General features: G+C 32.4%; 1 protein-coding gene across 1 annotated transcript in view; it reads right to left on the bottom strand.

The window, feature by feature from the left end:
* Positions 1 to 645: 645 nt before the first annotated feature.
* Positions 646 to 24,715, bottom strand: part of Cad86C (Cadherin 86C) — a 107,436-nt gene continuing 83,366 nt past the window's right edge. Inside the window, exons 3-14 of the mRNA XM_068776206.1 lie at positions 16,725 to 16,918; positions 16,079 to 16,323; positions 14,899 to 14,982; positions 13,845 to 13,970; positions 12,128 to 12,392; positions 6,508 to 6,700; positions 5,926 to 6,169; positions 4,901 to 5,832; positions 4,666 to 4,801; positions 4,459 to 4,589; positions 3,800 to 4,126; positions 646 to 3,321 (exon numbers count right to left, since the gene is read on the bottom strand). Of these exons, the coding sequence (XP_068632307.1) occupies positions 888 to 3,321; positions 3,800 to 4,126; positions 4,459 to 4,589; positions 4,666 to 4,801; positions 4,901 to 5,832; positions 5,926 to 6,169; positions 6,508 to 6,700; positions 12,128 to 12,392; positions 13,845 to 13,970; positions 14,899 to 14,982; positions 16,079 to 16,323; positions 16,725 to 16,917 (5,310 nt within the window). The 5' untranslated portion in view covers position 16,918 and the 3' untranslated portion in view covers positions 646 to 887. The remainder of the gene's footprint in view (positions 3,322 to 3,799; positions 4,127 to 4,458; positions 4,590 to 4,665; positions 4,802 to 4,900; positions 5,833 to 5,925; positions 6,170 to 6,507; positions 6,701 to 12,127; positions 12,393 to 13,844; positions 13,971 to 14,898; positions 14,983 to 16,078; positions 16,324 to 16,724; positions 16,919 to 24,715) is intronic.

Below are 24,715 nucleotides of genomic sequence, written 5' to 3'. Positions count from 1 at the left end.
ATATTGAGAGCCCATTAATTAATTATCAAAGCCATCGAAAGATATTGATATTAATTTTTTTTAGTGCGAGTGTACTTACACTAATAAAGAACGCCTGAGAGTATAAAGTTATTTCGAAAATAAATTTTATGTATAGTTAATAAAACTTTTTATTTAATTTAGATTTATTAACTAAATTATGTATTAAAATATATTGTTTTTAAAGATTGGACAGGTACGCTATTTGTAATGTATGGCAACTACAAGTGTATGAAAATGTATACATATGTGATTTATGACATATTTATACTCTAAATTTATACATCCAACAAAACGATTGTACTCTTTTAAAATATTTATAGACAGGTGGATTAAATTTTAACATGTTGGTTTAAGTATTCATTTTTTCGTTGTATCAATTTTTACGTGCTCATCCTTTTTTAAATCTTTTATGGGGGAATATTTTTTTAGTTTGATAATTTGCCAGTAATCATGAATCGGTATAATATCCGATTGATAATAATGAGGAGGATTAAAAAAACAAAAAGAGAAAGTGTGATATAACTTTATATTTTATAACAAATATAGAAGTATGTACTGAAACAGCACACATATTAATATTGGACAAAAATTATTATTTACAAAATAACACTATAACTAATTTAAATAAACATGGGGGCTTATTTACATCATTTACTTATTTATTAATAATACCAGTCGAAAAATTAAGGCAGTTTAAGTATGAAAATAACACACATTTTCCTTAACACATATTTACATATTCATAAGTTAATAATTTGATATGAATGGTAATGGACGAATTGTTCATAAATGTTTACTACTATTTTGGTACAAGGCACTATTCGAAATCATATAAGGCACTGAACTCCGTTAGCCAATTACTCAAATTAGTATGACGTTGAGCTGCTATCTGGGCGTAATTGTTTTGTTTGTACATCGTCATATGCTATAGTGAAAACGCTCTTTTTTTCGGTTATCGGTAGTCTCTTGATGTTACCTGCTTGTTGAATCAATGTATTCATAGCAATGCCCGAATCATTATCATCAATTTTAGACTTATTTCTTTGATTTGGATCTGATCCATCTTCTCCACCTATATTTATCTTTGAAACATGAACTTCGGTTCCAGTCTTCTTATCATCTTCATATTTTGCAGATATTGAAATACTGTGCGTGAGTGCACTTTCTGATACTTCTTGCGTTTTATCGCTACCCTTGATTTCGTCTTGATTCACGTATATAGGTTGCTGTTCAAGAGATGGCCTACGGGGTAGGGCTGGAACGTTTGATTGTGAACCTAGGTACTTAGGAATGTGAGTCGGTTGAATGTAACAAAGAGGATTTTGATTTTCATATTGATGCTCAAATCTATGTTCGGAGTGTTGTAGTAATGGATGAACATCCGGAAGTGGTCCTTCTGGAACAGGAGTTACTCTGCCCTCCTTTAGTAGTCGAGGATGTATAAATTCATTTTCTTTCTCTTTGAAGTTTTTTTTTACTTCAGAAACTTCATTTTGGTTAGCTTTACTGTTTGCTATTTTACCATAACGATTTGATTTTTCATTATTTGGTGGTTTATCCTGGTCAGTTTTGGTTTTTGATAGTCTTTTAGGTTTATCTGGTATGAGCTTTTCAACAACTTGTGATTTTGATGCAGTTTTTTTCCCATACCATTGCATATATCTTGGCAAGCTTTTCTGTATAACTTGTTTTGAACTTTCTGCAGATTTATTATATTCGTTAAGTGGTTCCTTTTTTTTAGAGGACAAAAATTCTATCTCATTTAAATCCATTTGTGAGGTTTCTTTATCGGGAATTATGGTATCAGAATCTTTAGTGATAGATATTTGTTTCGAGAGCTTGAAATTTTTGTTAACCTTGGTCCCTGAGCTCGTCTGACTTTGGGACTCTGGACTACTCTCCTGATCATTTACGAAAGGTTGAGTAGTTTTTTGACCATGTGTTAGTGCTTGCCTTTGTGCTAGTACGATTGAATCATTTTGATCGGAATCAATTTTTTCGTCCAATGAGTCAGACACTTCTATTAACACATCCTTTCTTAATCTATTTCTTTTATCACTTTCTGTAAGTTTTACACGAGTAGAGCTAATTTTTTCATTTTTTGAGGTGGTAATAGTACTTTTAGTTTTATCTCCATAATTTTGGACGTGTTCTTCTCTTTCATTCATTTTACTTATTTTTACATGTTCACTTTCTAATGATGGTGAGATTTCACTTTCTTCGATAATCGGTGTTTTTATTTTTCTTTTTAGCTCATAAACTCGTATACTACGCCTGGGGTCTTTATATTTAATTTTCTTTTTAGGTTTCTTTCTTTTAAGCCAAACGACTTGCCTTTTTTCATCTTCTATAACTGTTTGAGAATCGTCGTCACTGTACGAATCGTTGTCACTTCTTGCTTTTCTTCTAATAGATCCAAGTAGTTGAGGTTCTGTTTGTGTCCCGATGTGACATTCTGTTTGAGTAGCAATTACTGAATGTCCGGGTAAACTTTGCGTTTCTAGTTTACTTTCCACCTGTGATGCTGTTTCTTGATTTTGTAACAACCTCTCCCTTTCTATGAGAATTTGGTGGAGTAATTCATTTTGCTTCCGAAGTGATGACTCTAACAATTCTTGATGAATGGAAGATTTGTTTTGCATTTCCATTAACGCTGACTGTAAATAATCACTTTTTAATGGTACCGTACCAGGCACATCAGGATGCATGTTTGTGTAATCATTAGTCTGGTGTTCATTTTCCAGGTGTATTTTTCTTTCACTTGGGTAATTATCTAAATCAGTTACAATTTTGTTCATATTCTCTCTCATTTGTTTGACTTCTTCGCCCTGTTCCCTTATAAATCTTTCCATTAAGAGTTCTTTACCGTTCTCTACTACAACATATTGTGTTTTAGGGATTAAAGTAACAGGTCTTTGTGCAGGAAGGTTAACGTAGCGTTCTTCTTCATTTTTTCCTCGCGTAACAAGTCTTAAAATTTCGGTGTCTCCTTCTTTTATAAAATATTGATCTCTGCCTTGGGAAGAGAGAGCATGACTTTTGCTTTTCTCAAACATGGTTTTTGTTTCCTCTTTTTCATCTAAAGTTTTGTCAACTTCAGATTTAAGAAAAATACCGACTTCGGAACCACGATCAATTTCATGCCTTCGTATTGAATCATTATCATGGTCTTTTCGCTGGTAATGAAGAGTAGCGATTCTGTCATAACCATTTTCTAAGTCTTCAATATACTCCTTATGTTTATTGGCAAAGGTTTGTTGCAACTGCATTTCTTTTGTATAAATTATATTTGGCCCATCTCTGAAACCAAAATAATACATAATGAAATCACAAAAATTTTACTTCGTTAAATATTATATCAGAAACATATTTTTTATTATTTTTTCGAATACAGCAGAATGATTATCTGTTAATTTTACGAAACTTTAATATTAACTAACTATATATTTTATAATAAAAAATAAAGAAAATATTTATCAGTAATAAGTCTTTGAAGTAATAATAACAATTTTTTAAAACCGTTAAGATATAGGTATGTACAACACAAATAAGATTAATAGCATTGACAACGAACAACTTCTTTAAATGGTGGTGAATCATCTATAAATCGAATACGAATATATATATAAAATATACAAAAATTCAAAAGTAATTAATGGTTGGTTACAGATTCTATTGGTCCAACCAAGCATTTTCCGAATGAAGTTAAATTGTTCTACGATATTCTTTACTATAAATTTTATGCAATTGAATCATTTATTATTTGACAGTTCCTTACCTTGCCCGTAAAGATTGTCTAGTATCATCATATTTATAGTCGTTATCTTCTGCAGTTTGAACGAATTCATGTTTCATGTCACCAGGTGTAGATGCAGGTTTTGAAGCTTCTTTTGATCGATAATTTCTCTTATTAAATTTCCATTGTGTTGGCTTTGTTCTCAAATCGGTCTGTTCAGCACTCCACGCTTCTCGCCTCCTCCAATCTGTAGCTTGTATTGATTTATTTTCTATATTTTGCATCGACTTGTTTTCCGTCGCAAGTCCTTTGTCGCGTACCACTAAATGCACGTCGTCCTCTGTGGAGTTGACACGTATCACTCTTTTCCTAGAATTTATTAATGGTGGGAATGTACCTAAAGGTTCGGTTATGATTTAGTTTCTAAGACATAGCATGCATGTGCAGTAATGACGTGAATATTAAACATGGCGAGATGTTGTTAACACTGCATGCATTTGATATAACTTTTATTTATTACATGGTAAAACTAACAAGGTGCAATATTCATTTTAATAGTATAATGGATGTGATTTACATAACCATATGTATTATAATACAATGATTAACTAAGTTTGTGTGGTGATGATTTATAACAAAGATTTTTGGGGTATTCATTCAAATTATTTAAAGCAAAAATATAAAGAAAACTATATTATTACCTAGGAGGCATATATAATGGACAACCTTCACATATACAACAACATATAAGTAATAGTAACACCAATGCTACCAATATGGCTAAAAGTATTAACAGCCAGAATAGCAAGCGGCTTTCTGCTTTGTAGAGTCCCTGTAAATAAGAAAAAAATTAGTTAAATGATCCAATAATAAGTTTGAGGAAATAAAATAATAAAACCACACTATACCGAGTCAGCTCCTGAAGATGGTATGGTTGTATCACCCGTGCTGTAGATTGTCATATTTTTTGCCAGCTGTTCCTGAAGTTTAGCTACGTTAATAGCTGTGTTTCCAGACATTCTTACAACAGCAATAACTTCGCTCCTTTAAAAAAATTAATAGTGTGATAGGGTTAAAGAAGTAATTATCAAAACGAAAAAGTAATAACTCATAATTTAATATAGTTATAATCAATGTACTTACTTCTCTTGACTAGAAGCTTGTATGTCTGTAGCACTATTTTCGTTACCTTTATATGGTTTTATTTCTATGATATTTATTTTGCCACCTGAAAGAGTACTGAGTATTTCTTCTAATTTTTTTCGATCCGGATTTGATCCTGGAACTATGAAAGACATTGTTCTGGTTTTACTTTCAGGTGGGTATATTTTTACTGTCGTCGAAGAGGACAAGCTTGGAACACCGAGATCGTACGCTCTTATCGTAAGTACAAAGACTTCGCTTTCTTCTTCATCATCTACTTTGCGTTTTCGTCTTTCTACGTTTTGTTTTTTTGTCCTTTTTAATGGTTCTAGAAGGCGTAACTCTCCGGTTACTTCGTCTATAGAAAACTTTCCTTCGCTGTTACCATCCATTATTTCATATCTTACAACATTATTTGGTGGTTCAGCATCTTTATCAACTGCCTTCACAAAAGCAGCAGAAGTAAAATTATTTAAACTAGGTGATAATACAAATTCATACAACGTTCTTTCGAATTCTGGTGGGTTATCATTAACGTCTAATAACTTAATAATTAATGGCACTGTTACTCTTAAACCTATTCCATCGTTATCTCTAGCCTCTACTAAAAAATGCAAGTCTGGCATCGCTTCACGGTCAAAGCCGTGGTTATCAGTTGCTACTGTTATTAATCCCGTATTAGGATCTAAATGAAGAGATGTATTTAAATATCCTAATATGGCAGTAAACTGAATCTTTCCATATTGTCCAGTATCAACATCGTCAGCTGCGACCTGCACGACTTTCGTCCCAGCAGATACATTTTCCGGAAGTTCCACCTCATAAGACAGCTCAAGAAAAATTGGTGGATTGTCATTAACATCGTTTAGATAGACTGTGACGTTTGTTGTAGCTGATAAATTAGTCGCCGGTCCGAGTTCTTGGGCTAAAATCTGACAACATAAAGTAATTTTTTTGTATTAATAATACTTAAGATAGTTATAAATGTTCCAAAAAGAAAATTATTATAATTTTGACTTAATTACCTGAAAGCTTACTGATTTTCGAGCTTCGAAATCGAGCATTGTGTTATCACGCACTTTTATGATGAATTGTGCATGTCTCTCGGCAACTGTTGGTGTGATTTCGAAAGTTCCGTTGTTGCCCACTAATGACAATGAGAAGACTCCATTCTTTCCTGCGTCGTTATCGTTAACTTGAGGAATATAGGGGTCGTTGAATGTTAATGCTGTTCCTTGCGGTGCATTCTCATCCAAATAAGTAACGTAACTGAAATATGAAATACAAATGTAAACTTTTTGTCTTATTAGCTATTAAAGTAATCTTTTAATTTCAAGGTTGCATCACTACAAACTTTTTAATGACGTTTGCCTTAATCGAATTTATTTTTTTAAATTTACATTTTATTTCATTAACATTTTACCACTAAATAGTTTTAAATATTTTTTATATTTTTATAAATTTCCCAACTACGACGTTCTCAAATCTGTTTAAGATTCTCTTTATGGCTGCAGATTAATTTAAGGTAGTATCTCACCTATCTTGACTGTTTTAGGGAACAAAGACCTATCACCAATAGATAATAATAAATGTTCACAAAGCCTTACAATTCATTTTCAAAATAGGGCGGTGAGTTGTCGCGTTCAGGTAAGATAAACGCAAGTTGAACAGTAGATGACATTGCCTCTGGTTCTTCCCGGGACAAGCGCACCTCTTCAGCTACGACAGTAAGAAGTATTGGAGTTCCGGCATGAGATATTGCTGCAATTTCTTCAATTGGTCTCTCCAATGTTACTTCTCCTGCAAAATAATTGATATTCACTAATTAAATGAAAATTTCTTTTAAACTTTGACATAGACACCAACTACTATTTCGTTATATAAAATTTTTCGAAAATAATATAGTTGTAATTCACAAAACAGTATATATGTCTGTTTGTATTTGAACGAGCGAAAATATTTGTTTGTTCAGCTTAATACTGATTTCAAAGTATAACTAGCATAGATACAAAAGTAAAAAATGTTTCATGTCCTATTACTATCAAGTTTGACGATCTAATTTGTTTAACCCTTTAATAGCAAAAATACTTCTTTGACCAAAGAAATGTTTATCGATAGAGGAGACCAGTTTCCACAGGCTGCAGTGTTCCCAGGGATAGAGACGTAAGGAAGACATGGGGTGAAGGTCAGCGATCAGAGAGAGTGCAACAAATAAATTCGAAGACGAACTAAAATGGCAAAAAATAAAATGAGTAAGTTGACCAGAATGTGGCAGAATAAAAATTTCTTCAATACCACAAAAATGAGAATAGTAAAAACTGTGATATTCTCAATTATCTTGCACGCACCTGAATATGCCCCATGGTAGACCGAAGGAAAATCGAAACTATCGAAATATGGTGTTAGCAAAGGATACTACGAATACCATGAACTGCCAGGAAAAATAACAGATCTGTTCTTGTTCCACTTTTTATATAAACTGGGCTCTCTACTATCAGCTACAATGTTATACTGGGCTTTTTTGACCACAAAGCTCGGAGTCAATCAGGAGTCTCGATAAACTAACTGTCGAAGGAAAAGTAGAGAAAGAGACCAAGAGGACGATAACCAACACGGTGGGCAGCCTCTTAGCGGGTTGTGATTGCCCTCATAATAACAGAAGCTTACAGTAAAACAGGTCCTAGAAACCTACCGAGGCAATTCGTCGAATCAGTGAAGAACCTCCGCCTACAAGGTTCAAGAACGACTTTGTTAACTATGTCGAAACAAGCTGGGTGCAGATCAATTCCAATTGGTTTTATTAGAATTTTATATGGGAGGCCTGATGTCAAGCAAAATTTGTCCTATGGCTGAAATGATGATTATGATCCTTGTTTAATATATGACAGATGTGGTACAGATAGGTTACAGTATGGTTAAGACAAGGAATTAAAAATTAAAAAGAAATTTCTTCAAGTGGAAGAATACTTGTGTAAATTTATATGGCAATTCATATCAAAAATTTTTTATTCAATATACTGGCTTTTAGATTGTAAGCTCCGCTTTTATTGTTACTCTGCACAATTATTAAAAGTGTTTTTTTTGCAATTGTAAAAATCGTATTGTTAAGAAAGTAGATACGTGTCAAAACATCTAGTTTTAACCCTTTTTAAAATTGGCTTCCGTCAGGTTAAGAAAAAATAAGAATACATGAAAAACCAATTTGTTACGCATGTCTGCTTACATTATTGAAAATACAAAGTACTCTGGCATCATGTCAATCATGTCCAACAATGTGACTTGACATAAACCTAATTCTTGTTCAAGAAAAGGCTAAAGAATTCTGTACGATTTCAATATATTCTATTTACACATAACCTAAAAATAATATACAAAATATTCAATTTCCTTTTTATAAAATTAATTTTTGAAGCGTTTTTAATTTTGATTTAAGAACATCTGAGGGGGTTGAACTCAACTTGGTAGGTTGTTGAATTTTTCCGAAGTAATAGTAATATTATTAGGCTAACATAACTACAAAACCGGAAAACGTAAATGAAAAGATAAAAAAGTGACCGAAGAAACTCCATCAACGGCTATTTCTAAGATAATCGGGACGTTCTTTAACATCCCCGCAGGCTTATATTTAATTTGCTGCGAATTGTTTTGTACGTTCATTGTGGGCGCGTAGTCTAGATAGTCCAAACTCAACATCACCTCGGTCTCAGAAAGGCGTAACGTTCTTATGTTTTGTAAAATATTGGTTTGTATGTGACGATAGCTACAGTTAAACTATTTGGCAGACAAATGAAACTGTTTACTATTACAATATTTATTATTTGGTTGCATTTGCTATCAAAAGCATTATAGTATTTTTTGTTTAATTGCTGTCAGTGTAAAGTAAAATGTAATTTATTCTTAAAAATTAATTATTGGCTAGAAAGTAATAATTTATATCGATTATTAAACCAAAGTAATTGACTTGTTAACAGTATATTGCTCGAAAGTTTCTTTACGTAACTTACGCTTCTGTACGTACTTTTAAGTAGTGTTATTAAAAGCAAGATATTCCCGTAGTTTTATTTTCAAGCCTTATTGTTCCGAGTACGTGACAGAGGGAAAAATGTGAGGGTAATTAGCATACAAAAGTGATCCTCTTTTTAAGATTAATAGTGAAGGGCCCATTCGTTCTCGCTGACAAGCCCGACGGAGGGCCAGTCTGTGTTTCGTTAATGTTTAATTACTTGGGAGTTTATTAAATGTTCTTGGTGTAATTTATTTCTTTAAAGAAATGTTATATTGTCAAAAGTAATTTTATTGAACAAAATTTTCTAATTACGCAGTACTATATTAATTACTTTCATTACTGATCTACTTAAATACTAGTAAGTAGTAAAAAGTAGTAAGTAAAAACATACTATTATCTGTTTAGCGTATCAATTACCATCAAACATCGTCAATCAACGTCTTGATCTACTCATATATCAAGAAGTTAAATAAGTTGATGATATAGTTTAGGACTCAGTTTATAGGATACGAATCCTAACTAGTTTGTATCGTGCCTATATATTATTACATATATTTATTGTAATATTCTTCGTGAATTAAATAAACTTTGAGTTCATTATTCACGAGTCTTAAATCTTAGTTAATTACAAACATATATTCACATCACCATTTCAGCCATTCGATGTCTACTACTAGACAAAGGGCTTTTCAGAGATTCCCAAAAGACCCAGTTGGAAGCGGCAACCATACTGTGTATTCCGACGACATTATCAAGGACGTTTATTCACCTTGTCTAATCACAATTAAACAATTGCATTTCGTGATTGGTTAGTTTTACTAAGTTAGAGGAGCAAATAGCCAAATACGATAGCAGAATCATCGTGAGTAATAGCTCACGTAATTCGTTTTTAATAAAAAAAAAATATTATAAATCCGATTTGCAAATAATAACCCAAGGCTAGTTATAACTATGTTGTATGTGTATGTTTTTAATCAGAGTAAAACCCGTTTATTAAATGCCTATTGTCTTCACATCTTGTTTAAATAATCTAATACATAGCCGAATTGTAGATACAAGTTTTAACGAACAAAAGTTCTTGGAAATGGCTCATTTTAATTATAAGTTGTTAAACGAAATAGGTCACGCAAGCCGACGTTTAAAGAGTTGGGTCAACAAAAAGAACGACCTACTGAAGCGCAACGTAATTAATTTTGTGGCCAATCGACTATTTGCGTTTATCGTCAATTAAATATATCTTTAAAATTGCAGTTTGTAATTACATAATTTGTAATTCCTCATAATAATTATTTAGAAAACAGGATAAATAGTCGCTTTAAGGAAATTAAAGTATGCAGTGCTAATCAGTATGCCTCGATGTTAGATAATCTTGGGTAATATATACCTTACCATCTTGAGTTTTATACAGCCAAGTAAAGGCAATGCGAGGTACTAAAACTTACTACAATTCCGGCTTGAGAGATAAATTAGAATAGCAAATAGCAAATGGCAAACGAGTAATAATTTAAACTGTTTGAGTTGAAATTATTCTTGTTCAAAATAAAAAAAATAATTTCCAAATTCTGAACGTTGTAAAATTAATTGAAAAATTCTGTATGTATCAACATAAGGTAAATTATACTTCGTATTGACATCATGATGAATCCACCAGCCGTTCAGGTCGTAAATGCCTTAGAGCCAAGATGAACAGACGACAGAAACTCAGCATGGCTACGTATTTTTAATAATATTGCATATTTAATTCATACTTAAATATCCTGGAGGCAAACACATCTTTCTTGCGGTGAGACGGTGATACTTCCTATGAAGTTATTTAAAATATAGTAAACCGTGGTAAACATTCTTTGACAGCTTTTTAAATGCAGCAATAAGCGCATTCTAAACATTGTTTGGGATTTTGTTGTAAAAGCGTACAGATTTCATGTAGAAAGATCTAGCTGAGTCCCATTTCTTTCATGTTTTCGTTAAGTTACGAGGAAGATTCTTATAGATAGAAAAGAATAAAATATTATACAATGTAATAATATATATTATAAACATACATTTCTTTTTTTCAAACAAGTAAGTTATAGAATCTGTACCCAATGAACACACATTCGAACTCAATCAAAATAAAAGAAAGCGTGTTACTGTGTAGTCAAACATAAAGTTACTGCTATTTGCGTTTAAATTAAAATATCATCACATTAATTTTAAAGTCTTGCGGTGTGTGAAATTAAAAACTTACATTTCTAAGTATTCGTTGCTTAATATTTAGACGATAATTAATGGAATATCATGATAATTCCGTTAAAAGTTATATTTATTTAACATTTGGTTTGCGACTGCCCTGTAATTTTATATTACGAACTTTATCGAGGCAACTAATTGCCAATATTAAAAGTTTTTATATTTTATAATAATTAGCTCCATTTTTAAACTGAATGCCGTAATTGAAAAAAAATGTTTTATTTTAATAAGAACTGCTAATAAAAATAAATTCACTATTGGACTCGATTGAATATTTCTAGGCAACACCTTGTTTGAACTATGGAAATAGGTCTCATAATATCCTGCGGAAAATATAAAAATGCCTTCGTTTGCATTTAGAATGCGGTAGAGTATGAGTAATTGCTTTGAAAAATGAATGCGCTTTTTAAGTTTAACTTCTTGTATGTACTGAAATGAACTATGTTTTTAAGTAAATAATAAATTAGTAAGTTAAAAAGTAGTCGCAGTAAATTTCTGGAGGTGTTTGTGGAAATCAATTTCAAGAGGTTTTTCATTTATTTCTATAAATGGTAATATATTATATAAAATATATTATATTTATTTTGTTATCGCTAATTAAAAAATTAATAACTATGTAGAAATAAGTTTCATAATCTATATGCAATGTTACTATAACTGTGGTTGCAATTGTAGGCGACTACTGTACGCATAAGATTAAGAATAGAAGAGTGTAGAATAGTAGAAACAGAGGTGGCAATATCTGCCTAAGATATCTGTCACAAAACTTGTGTAGAAAACTGTAATGCCGGAACAATCATTTAATGAGGCGGTTCTGGGTGTGGATATATTCGGAATGTTATTGTTGTAAAGTTTACTAATTGTATCAGAATAAAATTATAATATATAATATATATATAATCTTCGAGGTGTTATTTACTTAACCATTTTGTTAATTTTTATAAATTAATTTGTTATTTTAGTAACACTTTTGAAAAAAAAATGTCACGCACCTGTAGTTTCATTGATATTAAAGAATGGCGTAAATGGATTCCCTTCGGAGACCAGCCCGTATCGAATTTGTCTAGGCGAACCTTTATCACCATCTTCGGCTCTTACTTTTACGATCACGTCTCCGGGAGTGACTTGCCGGGGCAGATGCGTTATAGGAGGCGCCGATGTAAATACTGGGGGCATATCTTGCACATCTTGTACTACGACAACCACTTCCAAACCGGCAATGTTTCTTGTATCTTTGTCTACCTCTACGTAGGGATCCTGAAATAACACAAAAATAATTATTAATTTGAGCAGTGGTAGCCCAGTGGTAGAGGACTGAGACGTTCGATCGTAGATCACAGTTTCTATTCCCGGGATACAGTTTTTAAATTATTCACACATTGTACATTAGCTATATAGGATTGCCAATACTCTCAAACAAGATTCCAGAGGTTCAGCAGCGTTCTATGAGTACCATAATAACACACTGCGATCGCCAACCCATATATATCTTAAGAGTAGGTGTATGCCTTGCAGTATTACAAAAGATGTTATGATGTTTGACGGGTCATAAGGTTCTCTAGTGGCGATCAGGAGACTGTAAACGCGGTTAGGGGAACTTCGTACTAGGTGGGCCCACAACATAGTCATAGTCGCAGGAAGTCGAGCAGAGTAAGGCCGGTCATCGCTGCAGTCATTTGGGGAGACCTAGGCCTTGCAGTACGAATCTGTCGTCCGAAATAATGATGATGAAGTTGATAGAAATATTAGTTATACGTTACAATCATTTCTTAGTAAAGAAAACTGCATATGCGAGTTTACACTCGATAAACTAACGCTGTTTCACTTACTTTTTACTTTCACACGCAATGCAGTAGCGCTAACTTCAATTTTGATTAATTTAAAATGACCTAATAAACTTGTTTTAATGTAGATATTTTTTTTTAAAGTATCATACCGTTGTGTGGTAGATGATCTGATAATGTGTCTAATCTAATAAATTTATATACAAATTAAAATTTGTTAATGCACGTAGCAAGCTGTACCTAAAACTTATTTTTGTTTCATTTTTTACAGAAAAAATCGAAGGCGAATAATAGATTGTTACAACGAATTTCACATGTTCCATTGAAGAATTATAAGTCCATTTTATTTACCACGTGTCACGTGTCTGCCTAAAATTATGTTCTTTCATAGTTTAATTTCAGTAAAAATTGCGATAAAATATGTAATAGTTATTAATGTTTCTTAGATATATTAATCTTAAAAACATTAATATAATTAGTGGTAGAAAGCAAGCCCAATAGCGCGCAGAAGAGTTCACCGCTGGGACATTAGGGGTTCTGGACTAGAGACCGTGCCTGGCAAACTCTGCGGTCGTTCTACGGCTGGAATAATGATGATGTTATGTTACTTCTAAATCATTTACATCATTTAAATGCGTTATACATTTCGACTGCAGTAATGTAAATTTAGTGTTTAAATTAGTAAGTGTAAGTTTCTAAGAGCTTAATATACAGCTAGATTTGTATAATCGCTAATCCGCATTGTTATCAAGCCGTTCAACTTGTTGGGATAATAGAAATACCCTTTCCATGAGGCCAGTGTACTCAGCTGTGGGTTCGAGTAAGGCAATGAATAACTACCGCCCGGGCCGTGCTTTACGATTGCCAGTATTTCGTTCAAAATGCGCAAAGAGGTCGTGCTAATTGAATTAATTGTTTTACTTACCACCGCTAATAGTGTTAAGTGGTACATAGACTGAGCTTCGAAGTCCAGTGGACCGACGAGAAAGATCGTGCCTTCAGTATTTTCTGTAGAAACTCGATGCTGTCGAATTGCAAATAGAGGCGATCCCTGTGCATAAAAATATAATTTATTTATTAAAACTAACAAATGAATCATTTTATAAATATCACTCCTGCTTTTACAAGCTTTTTTGAGTGATTTTACATTACATAGCAGCTGTTAAATCGATCTCAAGTCACGGGTGCCAAGGCGTTCTTCACGCAGTATGAGAAATTTAATACGCCTCTAGTCCTCGGTAATTGTGCAACATCATCGGGACTTGCGAACCAGTCGCTTGTGCCCAACCCATCGCCGGTTTGCTACAGTGGCCTTTTCAAAGTTATCAAGTAACTAGAATGGAAAATGTAAATTGTAATAATTATCATGTTCATAACCATTCAGCCAACAAATTTACTTACGTCGATATATAATAAATACAAGAAATAACTTACAAAGTTATGGCTTAGTATGATATAAAAAGTATGCTTTAAAAAAATAGATAGCTTTAGAAGAATGGAGCAAAAATAGATAAATAACAGATGCCAAAAAAAACTTGCAGAAGCTTATGAAAAGTTAGATTTTTTTGGTATAACTTATTATAGGTGCTATTATCAATGTTACCTTGAAAGGTATAAACAATAAATTATACACATAAAATCTTGTTATATGTTTCGTAAGTATAGTTTAAAAATAAAACTTAAAGCACGCGTAAGTAAAGAAAACACGACGCATAGTTGCCTGTCGGTAATGGATTCACTTTAGTGTTTCAGAAACATGAAATTATAAATTGAATATCACGAGAGGCGGGGGAACGTGTCAACGTGATATCGTGATGAAAATGAGCCCTATTAGCGCACGAGCGAAACTTCATTATGCGGTTACGGCGTAATGCGTGTCGTACACGGAGACGGTAAACCCCACAGCATCATTAGCCGGCTCTAATCATCAACCGCCATCTTGGTTTTCGTTTAAAATTCAAATGAATAATGCATCTTACCCATAGCTCCAATTCTAAAGGCTTCGGTGACACTGGATTTTTCCTTGCTATAACGATCTCCAAATCAGTTCCTCGTTTTGCGTCCTAAAATAAAAATATTCAAAATTGATACTTATTTTGTACACCAGTTTAGAATAATGAAACCATGATCCAATATAACATTTAATTAATCAAGAAAACTAAGTTTAAAAAAATTAAGCATGTTTACGGACTTGTCGGTTATAAAAAATTATTAAAATAACTATAATACATATAACTTAACATTCATCAGTACACAATTCAATTCAATCAGTACGGCAATTATTTTCCTAAAAAAAACTCGCAAGTGAAGTAAAAATTATAGCATTTCACAACGAATGAATATTTAAAAATCATGTCTATGCGCATAACAATGTCAATAGATAGGAGAATACCAATGTATTGTACGTAAAGTTATAGTAGTACACAAGAAATAAAGACAAGTTAGGTTTTCCTTTTCTCAATGCTTAATAAAATTAGTAGCTGCGTTGTAGGTAGCTTTACACGCTTTTACGATAAACTTTATAATTATGACCCAGAATTATAATGAAATAGATTGAAAAACTAAAGGAAGTATTATATTTTAAGGTAAAGGATTTTTCTAGTGATAATACAGCTAGGGAGTCAAATACAATAAATATTGCATTAAGGACATTTGTGTTATAAAAATATAACTGACTTCGCTTGAAGGCTCTTCTCATATTTAAAAATCTATGAAATTCTTGTTGCTTCATTTAAACTTGAACGATGTCGCTGTACTAGGCCATAATTTTATTCTAGATTCTATTAAGTTGGGCTTCCCTAGCATTATTCTCGTGATGTATAGTACACAAATTATTACTACAAATTATCTGAGGGATTGCCACCAACAAACTTACTAATGGCGATATCTTTGAAATACTTGAAATTTAGTAAGAATTTTTCTTTTACCGCGTTAGTGAAGAACGAAATTACAGGTGGATTGAGACGTTTTTATTTAAAAGTTCTTATTTCTAAACTATAGCTATTATAGGTAAAAAACTTATCTTAAATTATATTTATGGAATGATAAAAATGATCATTATAGGATTCTATGAAATATTTCTCACAAAAGGCAGTACAGGCCACGCAAAACGGGCGTGGAATATCCAGTAAATTAATATAATAAGAAAATAATACTTACCTCAGGCACCAGTATAATGCTGGGTTGATGAGGAAAAATAGTATCTCTAGGTGTAGTAGCGTTGGTTCCAGTAATGGAACACGCGATGCGGGAACTACGCCCTCTGGTGTTGCGGACGGAAAGCCGGAAGTCCACGTAACGACCGGGCTCGAGCCTTCTAAGTAGTATCACGTTGGCTTGACATACGGAGTTATATCGCGTGCAGGGCAAGGTCTCTATTCCTATATCCAGACGGCCCATTTGCCCTGTGCAAAAACAATATGTACATATAAAACAAACAAACCAAAAAAATATATCTCTAATACATATATAGTTGCTAGCTTGAGCCATGTAGTTACATAATACATAAAAAACTTCTTTTTAAGAGATTACTTAAAGGAATATTTTGTAAATTAAACGTATATCTTAAGTCTATTCTTCAGAGTTCTATCGCTAAGGTGAGAAATGTGATTAAATACATTTCTTAAGAAGTATATGTTGTAATATCACTGAAGTTATACATTTTGGAATGGCTCTTCTCAGATAAAAGCTCGAACCATAATAGCTTTTTATTAGCTGATTATTATAGTGTTAAATTTGGCTCTTTTGGCATGTACACAGGTCACTATTAATATTCTTATGTGGTTTATAAATGAATAAAGCGTACCAATAAGCTCGAAGTGCATCGGGTAATCAAATTCCGGGTCGGATGCGCGTACGCGGTAGATGACGGAGCCAACGGCCGCGTCAGCCGGGACCAGCACCAGCCGCATCAGGGTGCTCGGGTCGAACACTGGCTCGCCACCCCGCGCTCGCCACGCGAACAACACGAGTAGAACCAGCGCCGACTTGACCGTCATCCTGGTAACAATAAAAGTGGTTAAAATTGCCTTCAATGTCATTACTCATGTTTCTTTTAAGTTAGTTATCTGATGTTAGGCAAAGTAATGTCATTATTGGGTGTTTGAGAGGATTTTTGGCGCAGGACGTCGTACAAAAATGTAACGCTTACTTGATTCTGTTTGACCAAAATTTTCTGTATATGAGATTTCCACTTATATATTTTTTTTTTTTTTTTTTTTTTTTTAATACCCCCGCTATTGGGGGCCTCTCGTACCCCTATTTATGTTGGGATAGGGACTTTGCAAGCATTGAATTTTTTCACTTAGTTATTTTATTTTCATTCTCTTTTCTTTCATTCTTCACATAATCTTTCTTTCTGTTCTAATCTTTCATGCCACAATTCGTCTGTCTTTCTCTTTTCCTCTGATCATCTATCATTCTTCCCTTGCTTTTTACATTTTCAATAGCTTTTTTTATTTTTATTTTACATTTTTGTTTCTTATACAATTATTTTTATCACAGATTTTTTATATTTTAATAGTTAATAATTATATTTTCTACTTTTAATTTTTTAATATATATTTATTTATTTATTTCTTATATTTACGTGTTGTTTCTTTTCATTGCACTTTCCGCTATTTCTCTGCAAAGGGATAGAAATGATTGTTTATATTCTCCGCCTATCAGGGAGGCTATTGATTCCTCCTTGATTTGCACACCAGACCGGCATTCAAAGCCGAACCGGAGTCCCCCGAATGCGGGACACCGGGCCACAAGGTGGATCACGGTCTGGTCCACGCCCGGTTCACAGAAGCACGAGGGGTCCTCCTTGAGCTTAAACCTATGAAGGTACTCAGAGAACCCCCCGTGCCCCGTGAAGAGCTGGGCCGAGACCGCGTCCACCTCGATGCTGCGGAGCACGCGGTAGGCTGAGACGGCGTCCGGGACCACTTATATATTAACTTACCTTGATATTTCTGGACCCATGGAGAGCAGACATGAATGTTTGGTAGAAATATTTTTTCCTTATTAAAGATCTGCTTATCTGGATTTAACGATATTTGATTGTTTGAGAGGACATTCATTAAGGTCGCGAGGCGGCCGTAGGACAGCTAGTAGTGTAATATCATAGAATTTAGTAACTCGAGCCGATCCTCCTGAGAGGGGTTTGTGCATAGTTATTTCAGAAGAAGGTTTTAACAGGACAACAATGTTGATGTTGTCCAAAAAAATGATGTGTGACCAACTCGGATACTATCAAAGAGAATATTCAACGAAGATGCGTCATACATGCAGTAACACTACCTCTAAAATAATGTTTGTCTGCACAAAACAAAATCTAGTAATTCAAGTTTTTTGAAAACTTCACCATAAACTTCATATAACATTAAATATTTATCACATCTATTTCGAAATGCATATAAATAATTAAACGTTAGAGACGAAATAATTTACATACAACAGCTCTCTTAATGGTATTGAACTGAAAACAAAACTTCGCCTTAGCTTAGTCATATCCAATTTTAAATTGTTTGTATCGCAGAAGGATACGCCAGAACGACTAACTCGAGTTGCGAAAGGGAAAATAGTGTTATGAAATCATATCGCTTCTGTGCTCCGAGCAGGAAGTATTAGTCTCTATAACTTTGCTGGTACCAACAACTCGTTTAAAGTTTCAATTTCGCGTCCACACACCGGTTATTCGGGTTATCTTTAATGAACTTATGCGGTGATCATGATGATCTACTTTGTAATGCAATTCGTAACGTTATGTCATTTAGATGTAAAATTTAAATCATTATAAATCGTAAATTTTGTTTTTGTAATTCAGATTTTCTTTTTTATTACAATTCAAAAAGAGAAGACTGGCATATCGATTTATTTTTGAAGACCCCGATTTATAAAATGTTTTTCACGTCTATCATTAAAATCAACTCTAATTTTATTATTTACTGCACTGACGACGTGTCTTAATTTTTAAATAAAATAAAAAAAAACTCTGAACCTCTCCACTTTTATTTATCTTGATAATAAACAGGGTATTTTCTTTTATTACTAACTGTATAATTATTTTTTCTATTTGTTAGTTCACACTGGTTCTAAATATAAAATGACATATTAATAATAATAATAGTCAAAATCTTTAAACGTAAAATCAACAATTGAGTTTATATGTAATGATATTAAAAATAAAAGTCAAATTTTAAATAGAATATGTTAAAAAGTCAGTTAAAGTCCCTTTCTGTGTTTCCGATTTGATAGAGGACAAACATTGTATTAGTCAGCTACAACTCGAAGCTTCAGGAGACGATGTATATGTAATAGAGAGTAGGCATATTCGCTGTTGCGATTAGACCAAACCATGAAAGCAGCATGGCTTATAGCTAGTGAAATATCTATATACATAAATCTGTTTACTGTGTTGTTTTACGTTTGAGTCTTATCTATTTCTCCGCAGTTGTGTAAGTAACACCGACAACGAACAAGTTCACTGTCTCGGGAACACGAAGCATGTTTCAACCAGGGCTACAAGATAAACTGTCGAAGGAGGAACTAATCAATTTTACACTAACGTGCGCTGAATTTAATTTAAAAAGAATAAAATGAAAAACTTTAAGAGAGATTTTAAGTTTTAAGCTATCAACTTTAATCATTATTAATGTTAGCTGACATAGTAATGTAAAAAAAATGATAATTTCGGAATCTCATGGACCTAATGTCCTTGAACCTTTGAATCTTTTTGTAATGTCCACTTTATTTGTTGATTTAATGTGTTAATAATTTTAAAAAATAATTATTAACTTACGTAACTTTTCTACAATTTCACACGCCACAACACTTTAGTAATGATGAGACGATGTTCAATAGTTTGCGGTTTATGTGTGAAAAGAAAAGCGTTCATTTCAATATTTTAAATTGCAGTTTGTCTTTTTTTTTCTTTATTGGAACTACTTTTACTGCAACTACAATATGAAAAAAAGGAAGCATATTAGTTAATTCAACCTCGAGTTTTGCGTTTAGTAATTTTGTTAGCCCGGGAGTACAGGACTGAGACTAGCGATCTTAGGTCGCGAGTTCGATTTCCGGAATACAATCTTATGTAATTCACACTTTGTGCATTAGTAATAAAGGATTTGTACTGCGTACAAACAAATTTCGAGAAAATGGACAGCAGCACCATCTTGGTACCATAATAGCACACTGCGATCGCCGTGAAATCATCGGACGTGCAAGATCGGTCATCGTAGCGATTTTTGGGGAAGGCCTGTTCCTTAGCAGTAGGTGAACATCGATATAAAATAATGTTCTCTATATTTAGAAATCTGATATGTCTGTTACTATGATCAAAAGTGTCTTTAATATTTTTTTTATAAAATCTAATTTTATCATAGTTTCAAGAAAGAATTTAAGAATTAATTCAATAGACTACTAATCTATCAAATTTGATATCCGTCTAAAAGGGCGACTTATCCACGCCTTTCGTAACCAATTAATCAGGATCAACATCTAACCATTTATTGGCTGTCAGTTTGAAAATCTTTAGTTTATGCGAGATAGTTCTCTTGTAGCGTAGATGACGAATATAGGCTGCAGAACGGGTCGGGGGCCTGATTTATTGCAGGCAACGGAGCGTCACAGCGGCCATGAGTTTCCGCTCTGCGTCGGACCAAGGTGAAATATTCGAACTACGTAGTATAGACCCCTTGAAACTTTACATCTTGTTGCGTGACTAAAGTTAACTATGTACCTACGTATAAACAGTACATGGACGCGTTATTGGGTGTAAAACATTTGCAATCAATGTGTATAGGAGGGATTTTTATTTATCCATTTATACTATCTACCATTCTAGATATAATGATACAAATAAGTTCATATTCGTGATTCTAAACACAATACCTGTATATATAAATGTTTAATTGCGTTCTAATCTGTAAAAAATTAAAAAGTAATTATAATCACATTATTACTAGTCTTGCAGTGTACGGAATAAAAACATTTATATGAGTAAGTTTTTTTTTAAAGACATTAAATCAATTAATAAAACGTTAGCTCTGAAATAGAATTTTAATATTAATTTTTCGTCTAAAATTGCAAGAGGCAAATAAATTTTAATAATACGAAATCTGCCCGAAAAGTCAATGTAAAAAAATTCTCCTGCCGTCTATAAATATTATACTAAAGTGTTTATGTAGAAATGTATGTTATAAGTGAATATTAAACGTTTTTACTTCACTCGGCGTCTGTAAATTAAATCAAAACTAGAAATGTACTAATTTTCTTTACGCGTGCGCTTTACGTATGTGCCATTAAATCCTCTCTGGACAGGCAGACCTGCAATTATGGTCAGTCGGATAGCTTCGCCGAAGCAATTAAGGGATTATTATCCCAACACTTTGCGAACAGATATTTTGCGTTGCTTACGTTGTTTAAACAATAACTTTAACTTGGTAATTACTTAAAACATCAACATGCATTAAAGTTATTTAGAGTTAATAGGATCTTCCATAAAACGAACATGCTGTGGATGTATTCTTGTAATTTATCCTTTCATTAATATTTTAAATATATTTTGTTTACAATTACGTACGGTCAAAGGTTGTTGACCTGTTTAATAGAGAAAAATATTTGGTAAAATATATTTCAGAGCGACGACCCTATTTATTGATTTAATATTTATAATAAATAACGATTATTAACATTAAGTATTCTTTTTCGTACACTACAAGACTTTATTAATAACATAATATGGTTATACTTTGATGGCTATACAATATTTTTTGCGTCTATTTGTAGTTTTGATTGACTTTATATGTTTGACAGCGAGTACCAAATGTATTTTTACTGTGCTTTGTAAGGGTAAAGTAGATTTTACTATTTCCTTCCAAAATTTTTCTTTAGATAAGAGTCTTCTTGGAACCTTGAAAAACCTTTGGAGCGTAAATATGAAAATTTTAGACGAATTGATGGAGTGAGTTTTGAATTTTGGTAGTTATAAACACAAAAGACAATATTTTTTTTTATAAAAACTGATTACAATTAGATTTCTGTATACCTGTAACCTTTATCCATATTTATAGATTATAAACATACATTTCTACCCATATGAAATCATCATGATATCTATGTATCCATTAGACTTAGAGATTTGAAATTCGGTAGAAATATTCCTTTTGCTTACCAATGGGCGGCTGAGAATTGATTTTATTAAAACCTACTCTCATTGAGATTGTTCTTATAAAAGTAGAATACATTAACAAACTATAACCCTTATAAGCATAAAGTATGTCAAAAATATTTAAAAGGAATGTAGAAATTACCAAGAATAGATGTTATGAAATTACATAAACAAAAGGCCGTATGCCACTCAAAACTGGGGACCAGCTAGTATTCTAGTTGTCTTTTTATGTAGTGTTATCTATATAAAAATATGCTATTAACTTTTTATTATTATGTTTTCTGTATATAAAACAAAAATTCAATATTAAGTAATTGCCAGTTAAAAGTAAGATTTATTTTATGGAGCTTGATATTGTAACAAACTCGCATATAGCAAGCAGAGCTGGGACACAGCGGGAGATACGCGGCAAAAATGGCAGGCGCACGATGTCATTGCGGCTGACCCTTGGATAATAAAGCGTTGTTCCCTTTTGGTCACGGCACCCCATTACCATAACACTAAGTGTGTGAGCAACAAACGTGAATGGCCGGCATCGATGATAGCCATTCACCTCGAGCTCGTTATAAATCGTAATATGACAACCATCTCATATTAACGTCTAACACAGGCTTACCCAACGGTCGATCGATTCAACGATATGTAAGGGACTTGGTTAAACATGCCGCAACTGTTATTTTATAATGAAACCAAAATGGAAAATTTTGCTATACATACAAACGTACTGTTTGATTGGTTACAGGTATAAAAGCTTCAAATCTGTTAATGTATAGCGCAATGTCAATTAATATTTTGTATACTCTATCCAAAAATAAATAATTTCAGAAATTCTTAACAACGTTTTATAATATAATACAAAAAAGTTTTATAAATTCAGATTAATACATGTTAATATCAATTATTGTTTACTACCTGTCTTTGCAAGCTTTCTACTGCCAGAAGTAATTATTCTGTCGCATTCTAATAGAAAAAAAATAATAAAGTGATGTTTCAGATTAATCATATGGACTAAATATTATATAGTTTTATATGATGGTTAATCATTATAATACTAGGTGTAAATAAAGCTTTTTGCTGACAACTGAGCTTTACAATTAACTCTTTTAAGCTTTAACGCCTATAATCAATCATCCTGTATAAGTGGTTATGAATTTGCACTTTTTATATAGTATATTTATTGTTGAAGTATCGAAACAACTTGCTCAATTATTATATTATTAACACTTTTACAGTATTTCAGCTTTTTTTAGTGTTCTTGTACTAGAAGTGAACGCTGTCAATAGTATTGATTTTTCCAGTATTTGCTGCGAGATTGGCTTCTAACGTTATGTAGCGACATTTCAATATAGAGGTTCATACAGTGGTACATGTTTTAGAATTAAATTTATTATAAATAATTAAATTGATTATATATAATTAAACTTCAATTCAAGTTCGTAGAACGATTATGTCTTTTGAGACAGTGATGTGGTGCTTATATATTATTGTATATTTTTTAAAATGTTTAGATGGATTAATAATAATCAATTGGTGGAATGATAATGCTAATGAAAGGCAGCAGACTATTTGAAATTGCTCGTATTTTTTTGACGATAAAAGAGTAACCATCGAGTTTCTTGCCAGATTTTTCTGTAAATATTTGTTTCAGTGATATTATTACAGGGTTACTAAATGTTGTTGATTTGTAACTTTTCAATAAAACTAAAATACTTAATAAACTTAACTTAGTGACATGAATTTGATAACATCATTGCAAGTCTGGTTATAACAATATTAAAATTAAACGAAAGACAATTCGTAATTACGTAACTTAAAAGCAATAATAAATATCTCAATCCGCAAGGAAATAGATGACTATTCGATTGTAATTACTACAAATTATTCTCGGCGCTCGCTGTAGGTTGTTAATAAAGATAATTAGGTAGATACGGCGAGTTTAAATAGAGTAACAGTAACGGTTAATCGGATTGATCTAAGTGTAAGAACTTATTAAGGTTTATTAACACGGTCGACATCGTGACCCTTATACAGGACGGTCCACGTACAATAAATCTATATGAAAACGTAATTTTATAGCGGGAGTCACGCGAACTGACCTCTCTGACCCTATTTGTAAATTTGACGTGTATTATGTTACCATAGCTACCTAAATTTTTCGTTTAATTTTCTTCGATTGTATAAAAACCTGAAATATTAGTGTGTATTCATTTAAAATTATAAAACTTGCTAGTAATATTTATTTATTCAGCTGTTTCTTTTTATTTATAAATTAGTACAAATGATTATCATTTTACATACGTATTGTTTTATACGTTCTTTTCTTTTAGATATACAGATAAAGAGCTCGGTGTTATTAAATACCTTAATATAATTACATTAACAATAATAAAAAAAGATAGGAGTAAATGAATTTGGCTATAAAATGTTAATGGCTTATTATAAAAGAAAATTACATCTTAGATATTTTCCAACAGACTTTGTATTAAAATGTTACGCATATATAATAAGCATATGTAATTACCAAGAGACGCAATGAATTAAATTTAATAGAAAACTATCTTTATCACGGTTTTTAACATACAAATATACATATTTATATATACTTAAATATCATAACTATTATTTAATTTGGCATG

This window comes from Battus philenor, unplaced genomic scaffold (assembly GCF_028537555.1).
Source record: "Battus philenor isolate CCGP_79_NKW_IND1 unplaced genomic scaffold, ilBatPhil1.0.hap1 SCAF_12, whole genome shotgun sequence".
Classification (NCBI taxonomy): Eukaryota; Metazoa; Arthropoda; class Insecta; order Lepidoptera; family Papilionidae; genus Battus; species Battus philenor.
The sequence above is the reverse complement of the archived record's forward strand: the minus strand, read 5'-3'. Positions and strand labels throughout refer to the sequence as shown.